Below are 20,528 nucleotides of genomic sequence, written 5' to 3' on the forward strand. Positions count from 1 at the left end.
GGCACTCTGGAAGCCGGAAACATATTATTGTCCCTGATCTTAACAACCACAAAACTCAGGAAAATCCTTTAGGGTAGAAAGAAGAGGTCAAAGGTAGGCAAAGTTTCTAGTGATTAAATCATAGGATCCTTTGGGAGGAGCACAATAAGTCAATGAATGGTCAGCGCAGCATCACCTTCTTGCAGAAAATACTCAAAGGAGATTCTCTCTTCCAAAGTCTAGGTCAGGGCAGGGCTGAAGGTGTTTGAGAACCAAGCATATTCCTTCAAGGGCTGAGAGGACAAAATGAGACTAGGAAGCAGCTCATTGGAGGGTTTTGGATCTAATAAAAGATAGCAGTACCAACCCAAATTTATCTCCAGTTAGAAAATGGAAGTGTGTTTGAATTATTCACTAATTCAGAAAACACAAAAAAAGGATCAGGATAGGGAATGAAAGAGTTGAAATGATTAGCTGTCTCTGGTATCCTATAAGGATGAAACCATTGCTTATCATACTCTACACAATAGGAAATTAAGAACTGACTTATTCACTGCCACACCACACAAATCCCAAGACGCTAAGTGAGGAATATGGCCCTTAAAATCTACATATTTGAATAGTATATGTGATATTGTGATTCATAATAAATATGTATCTGGTTTCCATCTTGTTTCTGGCACAGATCTCCTAAAACATCTTTTCTATGATATAACTATTGCACCTAAAAATGGAAGCTGATTGCTAGATAGCCAACCCTGTGATTAGAATGTTGGAAATTTCCATCCCACCCCAACCTTCAGGGAGGGGAGAGGGGATGGAGGTTGAATCAGTCACCAATGACCACTTGTGTACTTACTTTTTATGATTTCAAATCCATATTTTGAAACCTTGTTTTGAATGAAGTCATTTGTGATTAGAACTTGTTTTGAATAACTTGTTTTAATGATATGGTTTTGAAGTTGGATATTGATATTGATATGATACTGATACTCATATCAATTGTTAAAAAGAAACTAGAGGCCCAAAATGGAGTCACTTTTGCTAAGCTCCATCAAAACTTAATACCTAACCTAACTGCAGTTTCAACCTCTCTCAGGAATGGAATTTTAAACCAATCAGTCTGGAATTTCTGATCAGCACTAGTGAGGTCATTTGCATGTTAAGTAAGACTTTCTGTCTTTTCTGCTAAGGGAAGATGGCCTTGCCTGAAACAATTCTTTCTGTTCTTGTGCTGATAACTTCCTTGTCCAGCACCATTTCTGCCTTTAGAAATCTTCCATTTTGTATAGCTTCTAAAGGATGCTTTCTACTTGCTGGTTGGGATGCTGTCCTGAATTGTTAAGAAAGTTAATTTGATCTTCAAATTTACTCATTTGAATTTTTGTTTTTAACACAACCATACCCTTGTTTACTATGCTTTCCTGATAACTCCCATATCTGGTTCCCCACTCCCTAAATCCTTTGTCTTTAGCTGAGGGTAGTATTTAAGATGAAAACATGGTCTATTTTGGCAAGTTACTCCGTTTTCCTGGGTTTCTCTCACATATATAGGGGATATACATGCTATCATGCTTCTGTTTTCTTCTGTTAGTCTGTCATTTTATTACAAGGTGTCTCCTCCAAGAACCTAGAAGAGTAGAGGGAAAATTATTTTTCCCCTCCCATAGAAACAAAACAGTTCCCATTCAAATGTGATTTGAATACTGAAGAAATTAAATTTTTGGATAGTCAAAGTATCCTAAAATAATACATAATTTGATTGAAATATAATGTTGACATTTGGCTTTCTATTACATCCTAAAATAATGTACTATGTAATCGAAATATAATCTTGACATTTGGCTTTCTATTACTTTATTTAATTTTTTATTAAGTTTTTAATGTTAATTCCATAGAGTTAACATATAGTGTTATATTAGTTTCCAGTGTACAATAGTGATTTGACCATTCTATACATTATGCAGGGCTCATCATGACAAATGTATTCTTTAATCCCCATTACCTATTTCACCCATCCCTCGACATACCTCCCCTCTGGTAACCATCAATTTGTTCTCTATAGTTAAGAGTGTGTTTCTTTGTTCATCTCTCTCCCTCTGGCTTCCTATTACTGTATGATCTATACTTCATGGAAATACAGTTTCACCAAATGAGGAATGAGAATTTTGTTCTTTAATTTTATAAATGATAAGATAATATAAAGAAAGAGATACCCGGCATAACTTACTTCTGAACACTGAAGGAAGACTGACTTCAGAACCTCTTCCTCTTTAATCTGAGTGGGATGACCCATTGATATGGGACAGAAGGCTTTATTTGTGGTCCACTGATTCATTCCTGCATTCACCCAAATAAATGATCCTTGGGTTCTCTACATAGGCATACTGAGATCAGTATCATGGAAAGAACATAAAGACAGGAGTTTGTGGTATAGAGTATGTACATAATGTCTCTCTGGAAAGAGAGAAAGATACACTTATACAGATACACATATGCATATATATATGTATGTGTGTTTGTGTGTATGTTATTAACACAATAATGATGTGTCATAATTCTACATCACTTTTTAGTTTGCAAATTGTTTTTATATACATTAGCTTACTTAAGCTCACCCAACTGATGAGATACAGAAGCAGAAAAATGTTCACCTTTAGCCCTCGCTGACATATAGCCTGCCTAGTCTCTATAAGGATCAAATAAGTACTGGTTGCTACATTTGAAAATGGCCTCATGACTGCCTGTACTTCTCACTGATAGTTAATAGTGAGCTGAATGATATGCACCAAGAGATCTCAGTGAAAGTAGTTTTAGGAGTAGAAATTCAAAGAAACACTCATGATCTAATACTCCCTGCATGTCCCCTCCCCCTTGAGCATGAAGCATATGAACGCCAGCTTCATACAGCAAAAGTGCAGCTCTTTCTGCCCATGGGTCTTATCCCCATGCTACTTAAATAAACTTAAGTTGCACCATAAAAGGTCTCAAGAATTCTTTCTTGATTGTCATGCTCAGTGATCTTGCAACACAACTACTCTCTAATGTAGGTATTTTTTGTTATCTCCATATTATAAATGAGGATAATCTCTCTCTCTATTCTTATAGATTTACTGTGGAAAGATTCAGTGGTATCCCATATTGTTAAAAAGATGGAAATCATAATTATTCCTCCTACTATGATACTAAGTCTAGTAATTTGTTAAGGTGTGTTTTTTAAACTCCAAATTCATGAGAGATTAACAGAATATTAATAATGTGTAGTAGAAAAAGGAAAGGTTATGAGGTAAGATAAATGTATGCGACATTTGGGTTAAATAAAGTTTAAACAATTTCTTTGGGATTTCTCTGAGCTCACACTGTGCTAATTTACCTTGTCAGTCCTTCAGAATGGGATGGAGTGCCTTCATTTCTCAAACTTATATGACAATAGGACCATTTTTGCTTGGAGTGTATGGTCTGAAGCTCAAACATATTTGGAAACCCTGGTACAAGAATATTCTGAAATATCAGCTTCAGTATTTTCTAATTGTTAAGTGTGAAGTACATCCTCTTATTGGGCAACTCTTGCAATGTGAAATCATATTAACTCCCAGTCTGCTACCCGAAACACAAAACTTTCCTATCAAAGGATTGAGAACAGTATGCAATTAAAAGCTAATTTTGTGTTGCTTGCTTTCTAAATGCCCAAATAAGTTTTAAACGTACAAGGTCAGATGACAGAGATAATTCAACTTCAGCATTGGAAATTCATATATGTTATTTCCTCAATTTTTTATAAGTAAAGTGTATCATTATATTCAGAATGTACAATGGAAAACTCAATTTTAAGAATAGACCATTTGCTCTTTATGGCAAAGAGTAAAATCTTTCTAGAAAACATGGAAACATTTCTGTTTTCTAGAAACCTTTATCAAAATAGAATAGAGCACTGGCAACTCTTTTAAAACTGATGGCATTTAATTTTAGTTTCTCAGAACTACCAGTAATATAAATTGTTTCTGGTGATGATATTTAATTTATATATTAAATTATATAATTTATATTATATTATATTGTGTTATATATTGCTTCAGCATGGAGGTTAATTCCTTCTCAATGGAGAAGGACCTCCATGTTATATTGCTTCAGCATGGAGGTTAATTCCTTCTCAATGGAGAAGGATCTCCATTGAGAGAATGGACCTCCCTGGTCCATTACTATATTCAAATAAATTCACAGATGTGATGAGGATTGAAAAGAGACAGGGATGTGGAACAGGTTAGGAAGGACTGAGTTGTTGTTGGTTTAGGACTGTTTATAAACTGTGAGTATTAACATCACAGAAATTCCTGAGACTTTTTTAAACCTTGCTACTCAAAGTGTGGTGGGGGAACCAGCAGCCTGGACTTCACTCGGGAGCTTGTGAAATACACTGGGTCTCAGGCTGCACTTCAGATTTACTAAACTAGAATCTGTATTTTAATACAATCCTCAGGTGATTTCAGTACACATTAAAGTTTAAGATCTTTTGTTTTTCAAAAAAGCCCAGGTACCCCTCACTGGGGTACATTTTAAACCTTCATTTTAAGCTTTTTCTCCTCTTTGTTCATTTCATATACTCCCAAGAATGAGAATCTATAGATAAGGCTATCTCAAACAGTTTTTCATAATTCTTTATACAAAACCTGAAAATGTAGAATGCTAGTCAGTTATATCTTTTTAAGGGAAAATTGATGCAGTTATTGAAATAACCAGCTCATAATATCATAAGACTGGTCATTTTTTTGCCCATTGCATGAGGCTTGTAAATGCTAAGCAGTTGGTAACTAGAGAGCCCTTTAAATCAATCAGCTTTTATGATGTTTTATCCAACGAGGATCAGATTTAGGATTAAAATTGTCAATGAAAATTTGAAAATGATATCTCACTTAATCCTTTTCTTCCCATTCCAGATTTTTGGGCTTTTTCCCTCTTTTTTTGGTCATTGGTACAAATATACTTTTAGGCATCCACAATGGATAAGCTTACTCCAGCCAAAGGATTAAAAGATAAAAAAGCTTCTCTCTATTACAGTGTACTCTCATCTCTATCCTTTGTAGCAGATCATCTACTTTAAAGTTCAGCATGTCACAGTTTTAGAAATAGAGATAGCTTTGAGAAAGAATGTAAGGAAGTATTTTTGGCTGCAAATCGGAGCTACTGACCACGATGCAGTCTAGCCGAGGAAGCACGGCTTGGTCAGTAGAATGCCATTGTGACGTTTACATAAGGAGCCCAGACTGTGTTGTAGTAAGCAAGAAGCATCGATAACTACCACATGTCCTTTTCTCAGCTAATTCCATTTGGCATGACAATGTCCGAGAAGGGTATGATTCATAGAAGCATTTTAATAAATGTTTTTTGTACGTTGTCCTGTTTGTTTTTAAATATAAGGGTAAAGATGTTACTGTAGAAGGTATTCATCTTTTTTTCTCTCTCTCTCTAAAACCTTACGTGAAGCGGGTATTCTCCATCATGTATAGTAAACTGAGAGACACAGGGCCCCAGAGAAGTGAAGGTGGGAGGTCCACCTCACCCCAGCAGTCAGTATTTGAGCATGTGACCTAAGCTTGGCCAATTGGATTCTCCCTTCAGGGACTGCAAATTAGAGACAGAAGGTTAGGGGTCTCTCATAGCATTTACAAAGCAGAAACACATCTAGGCCACGTTCGCAAACTGTCAGCAACTGTGCTTCCTGCACTGGGATGCTTGGAGCTGCCTTGGATCATGTTCTTTCCCTAAGTCTTGTTCTCTCATTCTGAGTCTGCATGTCCTGCTGATGGATTCCTTTTTTGTTTTTGCTTCCAAACAAGAATCATGACTGTAAGAGAAATATCACCTCTTCACTAGACTTGAATAGCATACAGAGTTCATTGATGGAAGTTTGAGCAGATAACTGCAGTTGGAGAATAGCACCAATCAGTAGTAAGAATGGAGGAGGTGTTTGTAATGGTGGTAGCTATCAGCTGCAAGAACATACTACTTACCAGACTGTGTTAGGTATGTCAACTTGAGCACTTATAATACTCAAAACCACTGAGGGTCGGTACTTCCATATCCACTTTACAGACAAGGAAACTAAAGAGCCTTGTATAAAAAGTCACACACTGAAGTCATTTTGGCTAAAATCGCATGCCTAGTGAATCCCTGAAGCAAGATTCCAATCCAAATATTTCTAACTTAAATCAGAACCATTATGTTCTATTTGGGATCCTAAGGAACTCTTTAAGGACTAATTCAATGTCATTATTGAACTTCATAAGTGATAATTAAAATAATATATCCCTATATTAATTGGGATGTACAGAAACATGCATGTCTTCTTATTCAGATCTAGCTGGGTATTTATTGAAGACTTCTTATAGAAAACAAATAAAGATACCCCCTCCCTAAGAGATCATTCTGAAACATGTCTTTGCAGCCAAAATAAAAATTTTAATTTAAAAAGAACACTTAGGGGTACCTGGGTGGCTCAAACATCCAACTCTTGATTTCAGCTCAGGTCATGATCTCAGGGTCCTGAGGTTGAGCCCTGTGGGTGGCTCCATTCTCAGCAGGGAGTCTGCCTGAGATTCTCTTTATCTCTCCCCGAACCCCTCCCCTCCTCTCTCTCTCTTTCTCTCAAATAAATAAATCTTAAAAACCTTTTTAAAATAAAAAGCATACTTAAACTCAGTTGTGTTATGCTTTTTTTTTCTTTTTAAGATTTTATTCATTCATTCATTCATCATTCATTCATGAGAGACACACAGAGAGAGAGGCAGAGACACAGGCAGAGGGAGAAGCAGGCTCCATGCAGGGAACCTGACGTGGGTCTCGATCCCGGGTCTCCAGGATCACACCCTGGGCCGAAGTCGGCGCTAAACCGCGGGGCCACTAAAGCTGCCCTGTGTTATGCTTCTTTAACGCAATGTTAAATCTTGCCCTTGAAGCACTAAGTTCCATAAAAGTTTTCTACACCTCAACAAGCTTACAGGATAGATGTTGGGCCTGTCACCTGTATTAGCCTGGAAGAGGAAATCTGTATGTGTGCAATTGTGAGGCTATGTGAAATTTACTAATTTTTCAGAGACTGACTCAAATAGACAGTGTGGGTTTTTTTATTTTGAAGATAGGCAAAAGCATAAAGTTTGCCATCCAGCATTACAACTAAACTTTAAGGGCAGTATGTTTTAAGCCAGTTCTTAATACTCTTCTCATATAAAATCATAAGTATCACTAGTCACAGTTCACAGTGCTTTCTTGAATATAAGTAACCATCATAATAAAGTGGTAATGATGGCTATAATGGCTACTATCTATTGAACATATACTAGGTGCCAGGCACAGTATTAAATGCTTCAAATAAATTTCCTAATTTAATACTGGCAACTCTAATATGGTAGGCACTATTGTTATTACCAGTTTATAGATATTGAAAATGAAGCAGAGCAAAACATCTCCCCTATTCTCTGGTATTCTATATTCAAAGGATCACTGCTTGAGAGAATTTTATGCTTCACTGTAGCCTCAGGATGAAGTCCAAGCTCTAAAGCTTAGCATGAATGGTCTTTAAAGATCTGGTCCCTGACTACCTGCCTCTTTAGCCTCATCACCTTAACACCCCGTTCACCCTCTATGCTGATTCTTAGTGACTGCTTCGTGTAGCCATGTTCCTGCTCTCGCTGATGCCCTTTCTTTAGCATCTGCAGAGCCAAGATCTATTCATCCCTTAAAACTAGCTCATCTTGAAAAAGCCTTTGATGATATTCTTGTTAGATCTAGCTGCCTTCCCTCTATGCATGTTCCAGTCATAGAACTATAACACTGTGATATATCTATCGAGCTATTTGTCTCTTCTTCCTACTGCACTTTAAGTTCCATGACATTAAGTATAATATTTGTTTTGCTATCTCCAGTGCCTTACACAGGGTGAAGGAAGCCTGCACTGGACACTCAAAAAAATATTTTTTGAATGAGTAAACAACTTAAGTGATCTCTTTATTTATTCTTCCCCTCTCAAACTTCCTGCCTGAAAAGATTTGCTGAATAACCATTTCCTCTAATCTCATAACATTCAAAATTATTAGAAGGAGTTCTATACAAGAAGTTAGGGAATCTAGGTTCTTGTCCCATGACTGTCACTTAGTAATTGAATGGCCTTGAAGACTGACTCATTCAACATTTTTTTTCAAACATTTGCCATGTGCAAAGAAATATACACTGTAGTGGAGATACAGCAGTGATACAACAGACAATAACCCCTACCACCACAGAGCTTATATAGCCTAGAGCTGGATTTCTCACCATAAAATTTAAAAAGTTCGACTAAGCTCCTCCCAAGCCTAAAATTCCATGAAACAATAAGTCAAACCTTAAATTTCTTAAAATACAGTATGAAAGTGTATAAGAATATGAAGTAAAAATAACACTAGGCAAATTAGTTCATAACCAGCCTTTGGTATAATTAATCCATGAATATTAATTCTTCCTTCCAAAAATAGATATCTTATAGAGAAGTGATATTACAGTTTTTTTAAAAGATTAACTTTGATTTGATCTGATGAAAAGTATGGGAGCTCTCTCTAGCTATAAGTAGTAGACCTGCCAAGGACAAAAAGGGGAAAAATCATTTTAAGACAATTAACGATGATTAGAAAGAAAATTCCATTTTATCCCTTGGGGATATGAATCTGTTCTATACATCTACCTTTAGTCACACCATAAAGAACATGTTCTCTAATCAAACTTTATTTGTGTGAAGAATTTTTTGAATCATGGTAGTTGGACCAAAAAAGATAAAATATAATATTAATACACAAATTCCATAGGAAAAACTAAATTATCCTAGATTCTCAGCTGCTTTAAAAAAATAGGAAAGGTCATAATTATTTAATTTATGTCCAAATCTCAGCTGGAAAATCTTTTAAATGAACAATAGGGCAAGTAATTTTAAGAGAAGGGAAAGTCCTTATAGCCAAGTCTATAAATCCAGTATTGACAGACATAATTAGCATACTACCTTCCTGATCATTTTATGAGAGGTGTTTGGACAGGAAATCTAATTCTCTAAAGATAAAGGTTTAGTTGTTCTTATCATAACTGAGTAAAACATAGCAATTCTTTAACGTGCTGTGATCACAAGATATACTCCCTGACACATCCTCTTTCCTCAAACTTGTGGAAATAATAATAATAATATTGGTGTTTGCTACTGATGGTTTATGTGGACACTGAACCATGATTAAAAAAAAATCACACCATACTGGGTATGTTCTTCCATTAAAGTCATAAATTATGGAGACCAAAATAGACTTTTGAGTTATTTGGTGAGTTTTCTCATATTCTAGCTGAGGAAACTGAGGCCTATAGACGTGAACCAAATTACTGCAAATCTCACAATTGGTTAGTGGTGGAGCCATGATGATAGGAGAGTACTGTTGCCCCAACCCAATGTTTTCTTCCCATCATTGTACTATGCCAGTGCTTTCTTTGTGGGTTGACTTCCACTTCACAAGCTTCCATTCGTTACATTGAACCATAACATCAAGTTTAAGAGTAGGAGTGGTAGGGGGCAATACTGAAGCAGTTCAGATGGCTGGCTTCTTTTTTCTTAGAAAATCAATACCTCTGTGTGTTTGTGGGAAGAAAAACAACAGCTAGCTTGTACATCTGCAGCAGAACTGGTGTGTTGGAAATGAAACAAAAGCTTTCCTCATCTAACTAAATTTGAGAGCGTGAATAAGCTGAATTTCCCCATCTGGAGACTCTCAGACTAGACAAGGCTTACAAATTAATATGAGTGTATAGGTCTGGGGCCTGAAGGAAATTAGGTCAGGCCCAGAAAGGAATCAGGTGGCTGACCACAAGTCAGAATTTAAATATGGATTCAAAACATAGGGCAGAGATCTAATGCTGTGATTCACTGAACACCATTAGGACTACACCAGAGTATGTGATGAGGGACCCTTCAGGACAAGAAAATAGAAAGGGAAACAATACTAAAGGACAGGAAATGTTTTAAACCAAGTACAATCTAGACTTTGGTCCTCCTTTTAATCAACTCTTCTCTGTCCTCCTCCTGCTGTCTTTTCCTCTCCCTGCTCACATTCCCAAATCCCTGCTCACATTCCCAAATCCCAAATATGTAGGATATTCCTGCTTTCACTCTGCAGTTGTATTGCTCCCTTGACTTCATTTCTGAGAATTGAGATCCACAGCAAGGCACAGAAGAAGTACTTTGATAAGGAAGAGAAGACTATTCCGAGATGAAAATTATCAGAACACATTCATTGCTTTGGTGCAACTTAGGGTCAATATCGAGATGTGTAGGTGCATTTTTAAGAACGTAGACAGGTGATTCACTCCCTGGAATCTGTTTTCATAGGATCTCCAGCTCATTCTCCAAAGACGTACTTTGAAGGCTTTGTATATACGCCCTATGGTGAAAGGCTGGCATTATGAGAGGCAACCCAGGGATGTTCCAAATGCATTCTGCCATTAAGTACTGGTATGAAAAGTTAGAGCATCTTTCTCTCTTGGGAATCTCTTGTGGCTTCATCCCTGTGCAAAGGTCTGAGTTTCCAAAAGTTCAAGATTGATTTTTGGAGAAAAGAAGTGAAGAATTTCTAGCCAACCAAGAAACAGATTCTTTTGATGAAATGTCAGATTAAGGAAAAAAAAAAAAGAATTCTACACGGTGTACTATGACAATTCTCTAAAGGCAATGACTGGGAGAAGAATGCAGATATTTTTGGATAGAGGGTTATAGCCTTCAGAATTTCATTTTCTGTAAAGTTCTTGTGGTTAACATAAGTTTAAAAATGTGTTCCTGTGCAGAACATTTCAGATTCATTTATGCAGAATTATGTAACCCTTGGAAAAATCTCCCTTAAATTCCCATGTATTATGGGGACACAAAATTCTACAAATTATATTTGTTGATATCCAGTACCCTCTATCATCCCAAATTCCCGAAGTATACTAAATGTGGCAAGTGGGTCATTATAATACATTCTCTCTCTGTCTCACTGCAGTGATTGGCCATAGGCCAGTTGCCCACTGATCCAATGGTACTAGCCCTGCATTGGAGATGTCAGATAATATAACACATTACTTATCTGAACACTTCTACAGCCTGGCTGGTCATTTTAAACAGTTAACTCATTGAAATCTTAACCGATTACTCTTTAAAATATATATAAGGATTTTCCAGAAAACTTTCTCAAGAGAAATCACTTGATCATGGACCCAGCCCACTCCACCTCTAAAAATTATTAGACAAATTGACAGTCAGAGGACATATTTATGGACTCATCTTTCACCTCCTCCAAATTCTAGACAATCTTCCTTTTCACTTAAAAATGGAAAATGTGACAAATGTAAGCCCTTACCAACTTCCCACTTCAGAAGGCTGTTGTCTTCCCTCTCCATTTTTCCAATGACATACCAGATACACGCCATCCAGTGTGCAAGAAGTGCAAACATGGACATGAGCAGAGTCAGGACGATTGTGCTATGCTGAGAATAACGGTCCAACTTCTGCAGGAGACGCAAAAGACGCAGCAGCCGGACTGTCTTCAGGAGATGCACGAGAGACACCTGTGGGAGGAGACAGGGCGGCACAACTTGACCCATGGGCTCATTTCATGTTATGACGTTACTTTAACTTACAGCTGTCCTGAAAAGTTCTTGAAATTAAGTATAATCATGATCCCAATGCTATGGTCATTTTTCATGACCATACCAATCTCATTTCTTAACATATTATATCAAGAAGTGATAGAACAAAAGATAAAATTTCTTTAAATTAATTCTTATTTTCCTTAAGATTTATCTGTTTTTCTCAACCTATTTGGTTGAATATAATTTTGTATATTACGATAAACAACTGAAACACATTATGGTTTCAGGACTGAACATAAGGTGTCTCCACCTATTACACACATTTTCTTTCAATTCCACATCCCTTCCTCAGTGTAAGAGCGGTTTTATAACAATAACTGATACATGATGAAGTAAAACCCTGTGAAGTGGCAATAACGATAACTTAGTTTTGGAAAACACAGTGATTAGATTTATCAAACTTGTATCAGATCTACTCAAAAATGCCAGTAGCATGTTCTGTCTCATGTGCTGTGCTCTCTTCCTTCTAACATTGCTGATAGACAGGGAAAACATGTGCCTGAAACTTATACATCCTGAGCCCTCTCTCAAATACGCTTAGAGAACCAAAATAAAATGAACACAATTTTTGAAAACTCTCCTACGTCCTGACTTCGTATGCACTAAACAGTATACTTATTGCTAAGGGATTATTTTCCTGACTTCGAGCGCCCAACTGAAAAATGTGCACTGTTGGTGTCCACCAGAATGGTCAATGTCGTTATTAACAACACATGTGGTGCACTAATGTATACTCTTTCACACCTCAATGAGCCTCAATAAGCATTCTAAAATAGAAAAGGCAAATAAAGTATAGGCTTATATGCAAATAGAGTTTGACAAATTACTCAATTTTTTCTAATTTGGGAAGGGGTGTGGAAAGAACCATAAATACAGGGGAAGAAAGTGGTTTGTATGACTACCCCTAAAAACGGTATTTCCTAAAGACAGAATCATAAACACGGCCAGCATCTTCTGGAAATTTGCCTTTATAATTAGCTCTGGAGTTAGTTGACTTCCAATTCCTTCCTCCACTATTCATCTCTCCTTATGTCTAAGAAACTCGTACCGAGAGCAGTGCCTGACATATAGTAAGTGCTCAATAAATATATGTTGAATGAATGAATGGGTAATAAATTGAGATACAAAACACTCTACATTTAATATAATAATAGAAATTCAGTTAAAGTGTTTTCATTTGTAATCTTGTGAATTATTCTATACTGAAATATAATAAAATAGTAAGGTCGGTTAGCTGTGCTTTTCTTTTTCTCATTCTTCTATGTCAAGTTTTATTTTCATCTCCTTCACAGCCAAGTTCTCATCTGTCATTTTTCCAGCTCATTGTAAACCAGATGATTAAATGCCAGTACTTTGGAATATCTACTTTGTAACTTAGAGGAATTACTGACAGTGGAGTTTGTTTTATGGTAGAAGAATATGATAGATAGATGACAGTTTTGTACTTGAAATAAAACCTCAAACAGAAGTCTCAAAGGGAAAAAGCCATTTGCTGTGGACTGAAGTTTGTCTTTCTAAATCTCATGTGTTGAAGTCCTAACCCTCAATGTGATGATAATTGATGATGGGGCCTTTGGGAAGTAATTTGGTTTAAATGGTTTAAATGGTTTAATGGTTTAAAAGGGTAGGATCCTCAAGATGGGTTAATGCCCTTACAAGAAAAGCCCAGAGAGTATCCTCTCTCCTCCTCCTCTCTCCCTTTCTCCCTGACTCCCTCTCTCCTTAACCCAATGTCTCTCTCTCCCCTTGCCATGTGAGAACATAGCAAGAAGACAGCAGTCTATATGCCAGGAAGAGAGCCCTCATCAAGAACAAAACTGGCTGGAACCTTGATCTTGGACTTCCCAGACTTCAGAATGGAGAAAAATTTCTATTGTTCAAGCCACCCGATCAATGATATTTTGTTATAGCAGCCTGAGCAGACTAAGACACCAATGACCATAGAATACTAATAATGTAAGGAACTCCCCATTTCCTTTGACCAGAAAGAAGATGTTCAAGGGAAGAATAGGGGGCTGTCCTTACATGAGAACAATAGTCTTTTGAAAAGATAAAGGACATGAGCCTTGGTGTCCAGGATGAGACAGCCTTAGTGATTTTGCTGACACTTTTGAAAAAAATTATACTTATTCCCATCTGAGTCAATAGCTTCTTGCTATAAAATGTGAGTTTGGTCTCTTAATGAATGACAGAAGAAAGAGGCATATTCGATTTAGTTGGAAATATATAATCTGGAAAAAACAAAGTATCTTTCTACTTTTGGGATGCTATCCTGAATTTGTCAGTGATAAAAATTAGAGGCACCTTAAAGACAGGCGCAAGAGTGTGATGTACTCATCAGTACCCCCTATCAAATGGGAGTTTCCCCTATTACTAAGTGGACATGACCACCCCCTGGCTATCCATTAGGGGAGAGAAAGAGAGAGAGAGAGAGAGAGACAGAGAGAGACAGAGAGAGAGAGAGAGAAGAGAGAGAGAATTTGATTAACATTTACCAAGGTCTTTCTGTGTGTTTGACATTTAGCAAGGTAGTTTATAAAAATGTTGCCTTTTTAGGCTGCTGAGAAACCCTGTAGCGATTTTTATGCTCATTTTGCCATTTTTGATGTTTAACTTCCCCAAGGAAGTCACTCAGATGGTAAGTATTAAGACCTAATATAAGGACTTATGTTTTTGCCTTTTTCACTCTATCATATTTTCTGTTTCATTCACAACTTTGTCACTCAGAGTGCCTTTCCATAATGACTTACACATGGTAAGTTTTATTAAAGAAATGTGTGAGTGTATATAAAACATTTACTATCAGCAATTATAGTCAGAATCAAAATTAGAGCATTCAATATATTTTTGATGGTTGTAATGTATTTTTGAGTGTCATCTACAGAGATGCACTGACTGAGTGTATTTTAGATCTGGAAAGCCAACACCTGTGTTTATTCATTCATTCATTTATTTATTTTTTTTGGTAAGCCTGTGCAGTATAGAAATTGCATAATGTGGGAAGCCTGGGAGGCTCAGCAGCTGAGCATCTGCCTTCAGCTCAGGGCATGATCCTGGGATCTGGGGATGGAGTCCTGCATCAGGTTCCCTGTGGGGAGCCTGCTTCTCCCTCTGCTCATATCTCTGCCTCTCTCTCTGTGCCCCTCGTAAATAAATAAATAAAATCTTTTAAAAAAATTGCATAATGCATAAACTTTTCTTCGTAGCTTATGTTTTCCTGGGAAGTAAATATAATACATTGAACAAGCTTTTCTGTTAAAATAGACGATTTTATCTTAACTCATTTATTTGGGGGCATTGCAACTTTATGTGCCAATCTGTTAATGATCATATTCTCACTCCAGTGAGACACAGAAAAATCATCACTGATAAGAGAGATTCCTTTATTCCTTCCTTTCCCTTTCTTTCTAACAGAGATGTTGATCTATAATTTGTATTCTTTATAAAGTATTAGTGCCAGATTTCACAAGGCAGAATGAAGAAAGGGAGCAAGAATGCAGTAAAGGTGTACAAGTATTTAAAATTCATCAAAATATGAGAATTAGATTTTGTCAGAAATCCTTTGTGTTAATTTTAGACAATGAGGATGTTAATTATATATAAACATATTATGTATCTTAAAATTTTATAGATTTTATAATATAATGATGCAATATATATTTTAAATCATTCTATTTTCTCAGTCCCCAAAGAGAAATGGAACATAAAAAAATATTATTAGTATGTAGTAGCAAAGCAGCAAGTTAATTTAGAACACAGTCTATTCAACACGATTTATTTAAGAATTCTCCAGGAGAATGTGGAAAAGTTTTCTTAGCATTTTGTAAATTATGTACTTCTTTTGAAATTTTTTTGTTGCAGTCTTGCAAAGCCTTGTTTTAAGTCATTACACTTTCATTATAGCACACTTATCTAGTCAAATTCAATTTTAAAAAGCACTTTAAAAAGCCTGGATAACAACTCAATGTGGCACTGATTGATATTATATACTAAATTTTTCCCCAGAGGTTTCCTTTAGTTAACTTATAAACCTCTTAAAGATGTTGACACCCTCAACTTTCCATCTTCAAAAAAAAAAAAAAAAAGAAAGAAAGAAAAAGAAAAAAAATACTATTATATAGGTAATTAACAAGTGCACAAATCTGTACTCAATAGGCAGGATTACAGTTCAATCTTCATTCTGAAGTCAATAATGACTATATTTGAAACACTGATCACTTTAGTATTGAAAACTATGCTTTTAAATTCTTGATAGAGAATCTCAAGGGGTTGTCAACTGAGTAAGAAATATGTTTAATATGAACTAATGTTTAGTAAATTTTTGCCTGCTAAAATTGGTTACTGTAGCAGCAAACTGCATTACTGGCCCCAAAATGCTATTATGCCTCCCTAAAACTCTTTCTATGTATAAGTGAGCACTTAATGCTTTTAAGAACAACAATTGTTCAATAGTAAAAATAGCTATTACCACAAGTGGACATACTTTATTTCCTGCGAGGAGGCATGAGGATAAAGGCTTTCCACGAAGGAAGAAGGGAAGTTACAATCATAGAGAAAAGTTAAAAACCCAAGAGAGCTCTCAAGTTCACGGTCAGTGTTTTTTAGGCTTTTGCCCCACCCAACATTTTTATAAGGACTTCTAAGAAGTGGTTGAATTCTTTTTCTTTTTTTTTTAATTTCAATATTCTTCTGTATCTTGATCAGTCTTTTATTTGTTTTGCCAGTAAGTAATGAAATACTCAAGAGGTAGAGAGTAAAAGTCATAAAACTGGAAGAAATCTTAAACTCTCCACTAAATTCCTGATGTAAATATCTGCCTAAGTAATACATAGTAATGCCTGTATTCCTGCAGATGGTTTCCTTATCAAAGGATTTGTTCTGTGAGTCAGTATTGATGATAAACTCAGGCTTTTCTTATTTCCTTGTCTATGTATTTAAATAACTCATACAGATAATGCGGATTTCAAAAGGAAGTAACTCTCTTAAGTGGAACTCCATGGTCTGCGTACCATTGGTCACTTTGGCATCTATATTCAGGAGGGCACAAGGTCCTGGACATACAAATTGTCACAAATGCTTAAAACCTGAATATGTGGAAAACAAACACAGGGTTAAGATCAAGATCATGTGGAAGGACCCTCTGTACTCACCACTGTGACGTTGAAAGCATACAGGAGATCAAAAGGCAGAGCGGCAATTAAATCAATGATGAACCAGGTTGTGACATAGTGGATGCAAATTGATCTCGCTTCAAAGATAACTTGGCCAGACTTGCTGACATAGGTTGTTCGGAAATTTAAAATAATATCTGCTTGAGAAAAAAAGATAAGAGAAAGAGAAGGAAGGTACAGAGAGAAGAAGTAAAGAAGGAAAGACAAGGAAAGAAGGAAGGATGAAGGGAAGAAGACAGGCATTCAGGCAGGGAGGAAGAGGGAGGAAGAAAATTGTATAAAATTAAATAAAATTAGACAAATGGTAACCAGACTGATAATATCTGAAATACTCTTCTTTACAGATCCAGTTCAATTCAACAAACAGGTACTGAAGAAGAGTGAAGAAAGTGATGTTTTCTGAGCACTTAATACATTCCAGACATTGGGCCACATGTTAACATAACTAAAATGAATAAAAATAACAAAACAACAATAGTCATCACTTACTAAATGCTCATTATGTACTGGGCATTGTCCTAAAAACTTAGCATAGGTTATTTCACTTACTCCTCAGAACACGTTCTTAAGTAGACAGTATTACCTCCACATTAAACAGACAAAAACTGTCAGTGAGGCAAAGTAACACATCCATGATCAAAAGTGGCAAAGATAATTTGAACACAGATGTAATTTCTAGTCTGCATTCTTTTTTAAATAAAATTTTACTTTGTTTCATGAACAAAGTTTTACTAATTTCTGTGTAGGCATAAAACTTATCTCTGCCCTAAAAGCACTTATATTAAGAAAGTGTCAGAGGATTCTTGTTTGGATTTCTAGGCCCAGTTTCCCCATTCCATTTTCATGGATGATGTAATCATTTCCAATTTTTCTCTACATCATTCTTTTATTATATTTTTATTTTATATTCATACTTACTTTAAATTTATATTATATTTTATTATTTATTGAACTTTTATATTTATATTATGTTTATGAATAAACATCTCAGAGTCTGTTATATTAGTCTCTGGGTTCAATATCATTAAAGCATCGGAAAAGATTACCTTTTCCCTAGTTTGTTTTAGAGTTGAGCACAATCAGGCCATAGGGAAGTTCAGGATTGCTGAATATGTATATGTAAGGGGGATAATGGTTGAGTATTTTATGGGTTAGTGAATTCAACAGAACATACTTCTTCATGAACTTTGTTGTTGGGGAGTGCCATGAGTCATTGACTCAAAGATCAAAGGAGAGAATGTTGGAGGTTAAATACGCCAAATCGAATAGGAATTGAGAGAGTTATGAAGCAAATGCAAAGCTGAATTACATGGTTATCGAATGAACTGGAATAATCCTTAAGTTTACTTAAACCTTTGAAAATAAAAATAAGGTTGTATGATGATAAAAAACCTAAAGTTTACTTAAACCTTTGAAAATAAAAATAGGGTTGTATGATGATAAAAGTTTGATATCATGAACACAATGAGGATGACAGCGATGCAACATACAAGAATGTGCATTTGGCATGTCAATTTACTTTTCACTTCCTGTTCACGTTTGTGGTAGGCAGAATTCAAAGATGACCCTTACTCTAATATGATATCCTCCCCTTAAGTGAGGGTGGAACCTGTGAGCATGATAAGATATCATGCCACCCTCATGTAGGATCTGACTAAAGGAATATTTGCCTGGGTGGCCGACTTGATCAGGTAAGCCCTATACAAGCAAGTTTTCTTCAACAGGTGGTAAGGGATTAGAAACCAGTGAGAAATGCTCTTTCTGGCCTGGAAGGAGGCAACTGCCATAATGTGGAAAAGGCCATGTGGCAGGAAGGATAGGGAGTCTCCAATTGCTGAGAGTGGTCCCTGGCTGACATCTAGTAAGAAATTTCCATCCTAAGGAAATGAATTCTTCCAACAGCCATATGAGTTTTCAATACAAAGATGACTACAACATGTATTCCATCATTTGGTTCTCATTATACCTTGTAAGGAGAGAGAATACAAGAACTATGACAAGACAGATTACTGTTACATTATTACAGATGACACACATGCTTTTGGCATAAGCCCAGTACTGTTCTGGGTCCTTTATAATCATAATCCCATGTACTACTTATAGCAATGCTACAGAGTAGGCACTTTTATTATCCTCTTTTACAGATGAGGAAACTGAAGCACAAAGAAACTCAAATGATTTGTCCAGGGTCACACAAACGATGAAACTGAAGCATAGGATTAAACTCCTCAGCTAGTCAGTGGAAGAGCAAGACTCAAATCCAAGTCTCCTAATTTCCAATTCAGTGCTTTGGCTTTGGTAACTTCACAGAGGCCAGTCATGCCCCAAGTCTGGAAGCAAGTTCTAGGTGGCTTAAAAAGGAAACAATGGCTTTTCTAGTCTATTGTGAATGATCAAGCTTTTTAAAAATGGCATTATTAACAGTCACATTTTTGTCAAAAAATAAAAATATTGAAATAGTTCTGTTGCTAATATTGAGAATGTGAAAGGAAGAAGCAGTGGCTAAACGATTCACAAAAGACGAAAACAGGGGCAGCCCCAGTGGTTCAGCAGTTTAGCGCTGCCTTCAGCCCAGGGCATGATCTTGGAGACCCGGGATTGAGTCCCATGTCGGGCTCCCTGCGTGGAGCCTGCTTCTGCTTCTCCCTCTGCCCATGTCTCTGCCTCTCTCTCTCTCTCTCTCTCTCTCCCTCCCTCCCTCTCTCTCTCTCTCATGAATAAATAAATAAAATCTTAAAAAAAAAAAAAAGATGAAAACAATCCCAAGGTGACTCTGCAGAGTAAAAGTGCTATCACAGCAAAGTACTAATGCATCATTGAAGCTTAGCTGCCAAGAATGGACATACCATGGAATGCCATCAGATAGTTATGGTAGCAGGTGAACATCTCATTCTTTCTTTTACTTTCTGGGCTCATGTATTTCTTTATTAACAAGTCAGTACAACAGATAAGGCCACTAATTGCTGAAATAAAGCAGGGATTTCAAATTCCTGGTTTCCAAAAGAAAGCTCAGATTAGGGATTTAGGTTTTCATTTTATGAGTGAGAAATCCAGAGTTGTTTACCAAGCCCTTTGGTGGGTGATCTGTTGTTTCCATAACACAGACTGAGATAAGTCTCCTTGTTCATTGTAAGATTGGAGGTACAGAATCACTAAATTCTACTCTTGAAACCAATTATTACACTATATGTTAACTAACTAGAATTTAAATAAAGATTTGAAGATAGGAAAAAAAAATTAGAGGAACAAATTCCTTGCATATTTACTAACTGATCACCTGTTCTACCACAAATTTCACAGAAAACCCACTACCACCATCCACATTTCTGGGGCATTCTCATGAATAGAGGAATGAATAAAATGATTGGCCTTTGGTTGATTGATGTGGCATTTTTAAAGCTGTGTAGTAAATTATGTGTTTGACTAAAAGATAAAAGAGGTGCAGACTTCTGAATAGAAAAGACATTTTCATGGATGAGTCATTACAGAATATCAGTTTAGAAAGCTTTTAAAAAATAATTTGTTACTCATTTGAGTTAATTGGGTGAAAAAAGGAGATATACTAATTTTAGGTTTTAAAAAAGAGTAATTATAAGACTTTTATACACAAATAGTAATAATACTTAAAGAATATAAAAGATTCTTTTTTTAATCTATGGATACAAATCTACTTCTGAGATACTTCATGAATAC

The 20,528-nt window shown here is 36.1% G+C and overlaps 1 protein-coding gene across 1 annotated transcript in view; it reads right to left on the minus strand.

Annotated features, from left to right (window-relative positions):
• The window catches only part of KCNH8 (potassium voltage-gated channel subfamily H member 8), a 367,898-nt gene that overhangs the window by 95,324 nt on the left and 252,046 nt on the right, over positions 1 to 20,528 (minus strand). Inside the window, exons 6-7 of the mRNA XM_025448969.3 lie at positions 16,815 to 16,972; positions 11,373 to 11,580 (exon numbers count right to left, since the gene is read on the minus strand). Of these exons, the coding sequence (XP_025304754.1) occupies positions 11,373 to 11,580; positions 16,815 to 16,972 (366 nt within the window). The remainder of the gene's footprint in view (positions 1 to 11,372; positions 11,581 to 16,814; positions 16,973 to 20,528) is intronic.

Source organism: Canis lupus, chromosome 23 (genome assembly GCF_003254725.2).
Source record: "Canis lupus dingo isolate Sandy chromosome 23, ASM325472v2, whole genome shotgun sequence".
In the NCBI taxonomy this organism is placed as follows: Eukaryota; Metazoa; Chordata; class Mammalia; order Carnivora; family Canidae; genus Canis; species Canis lupus.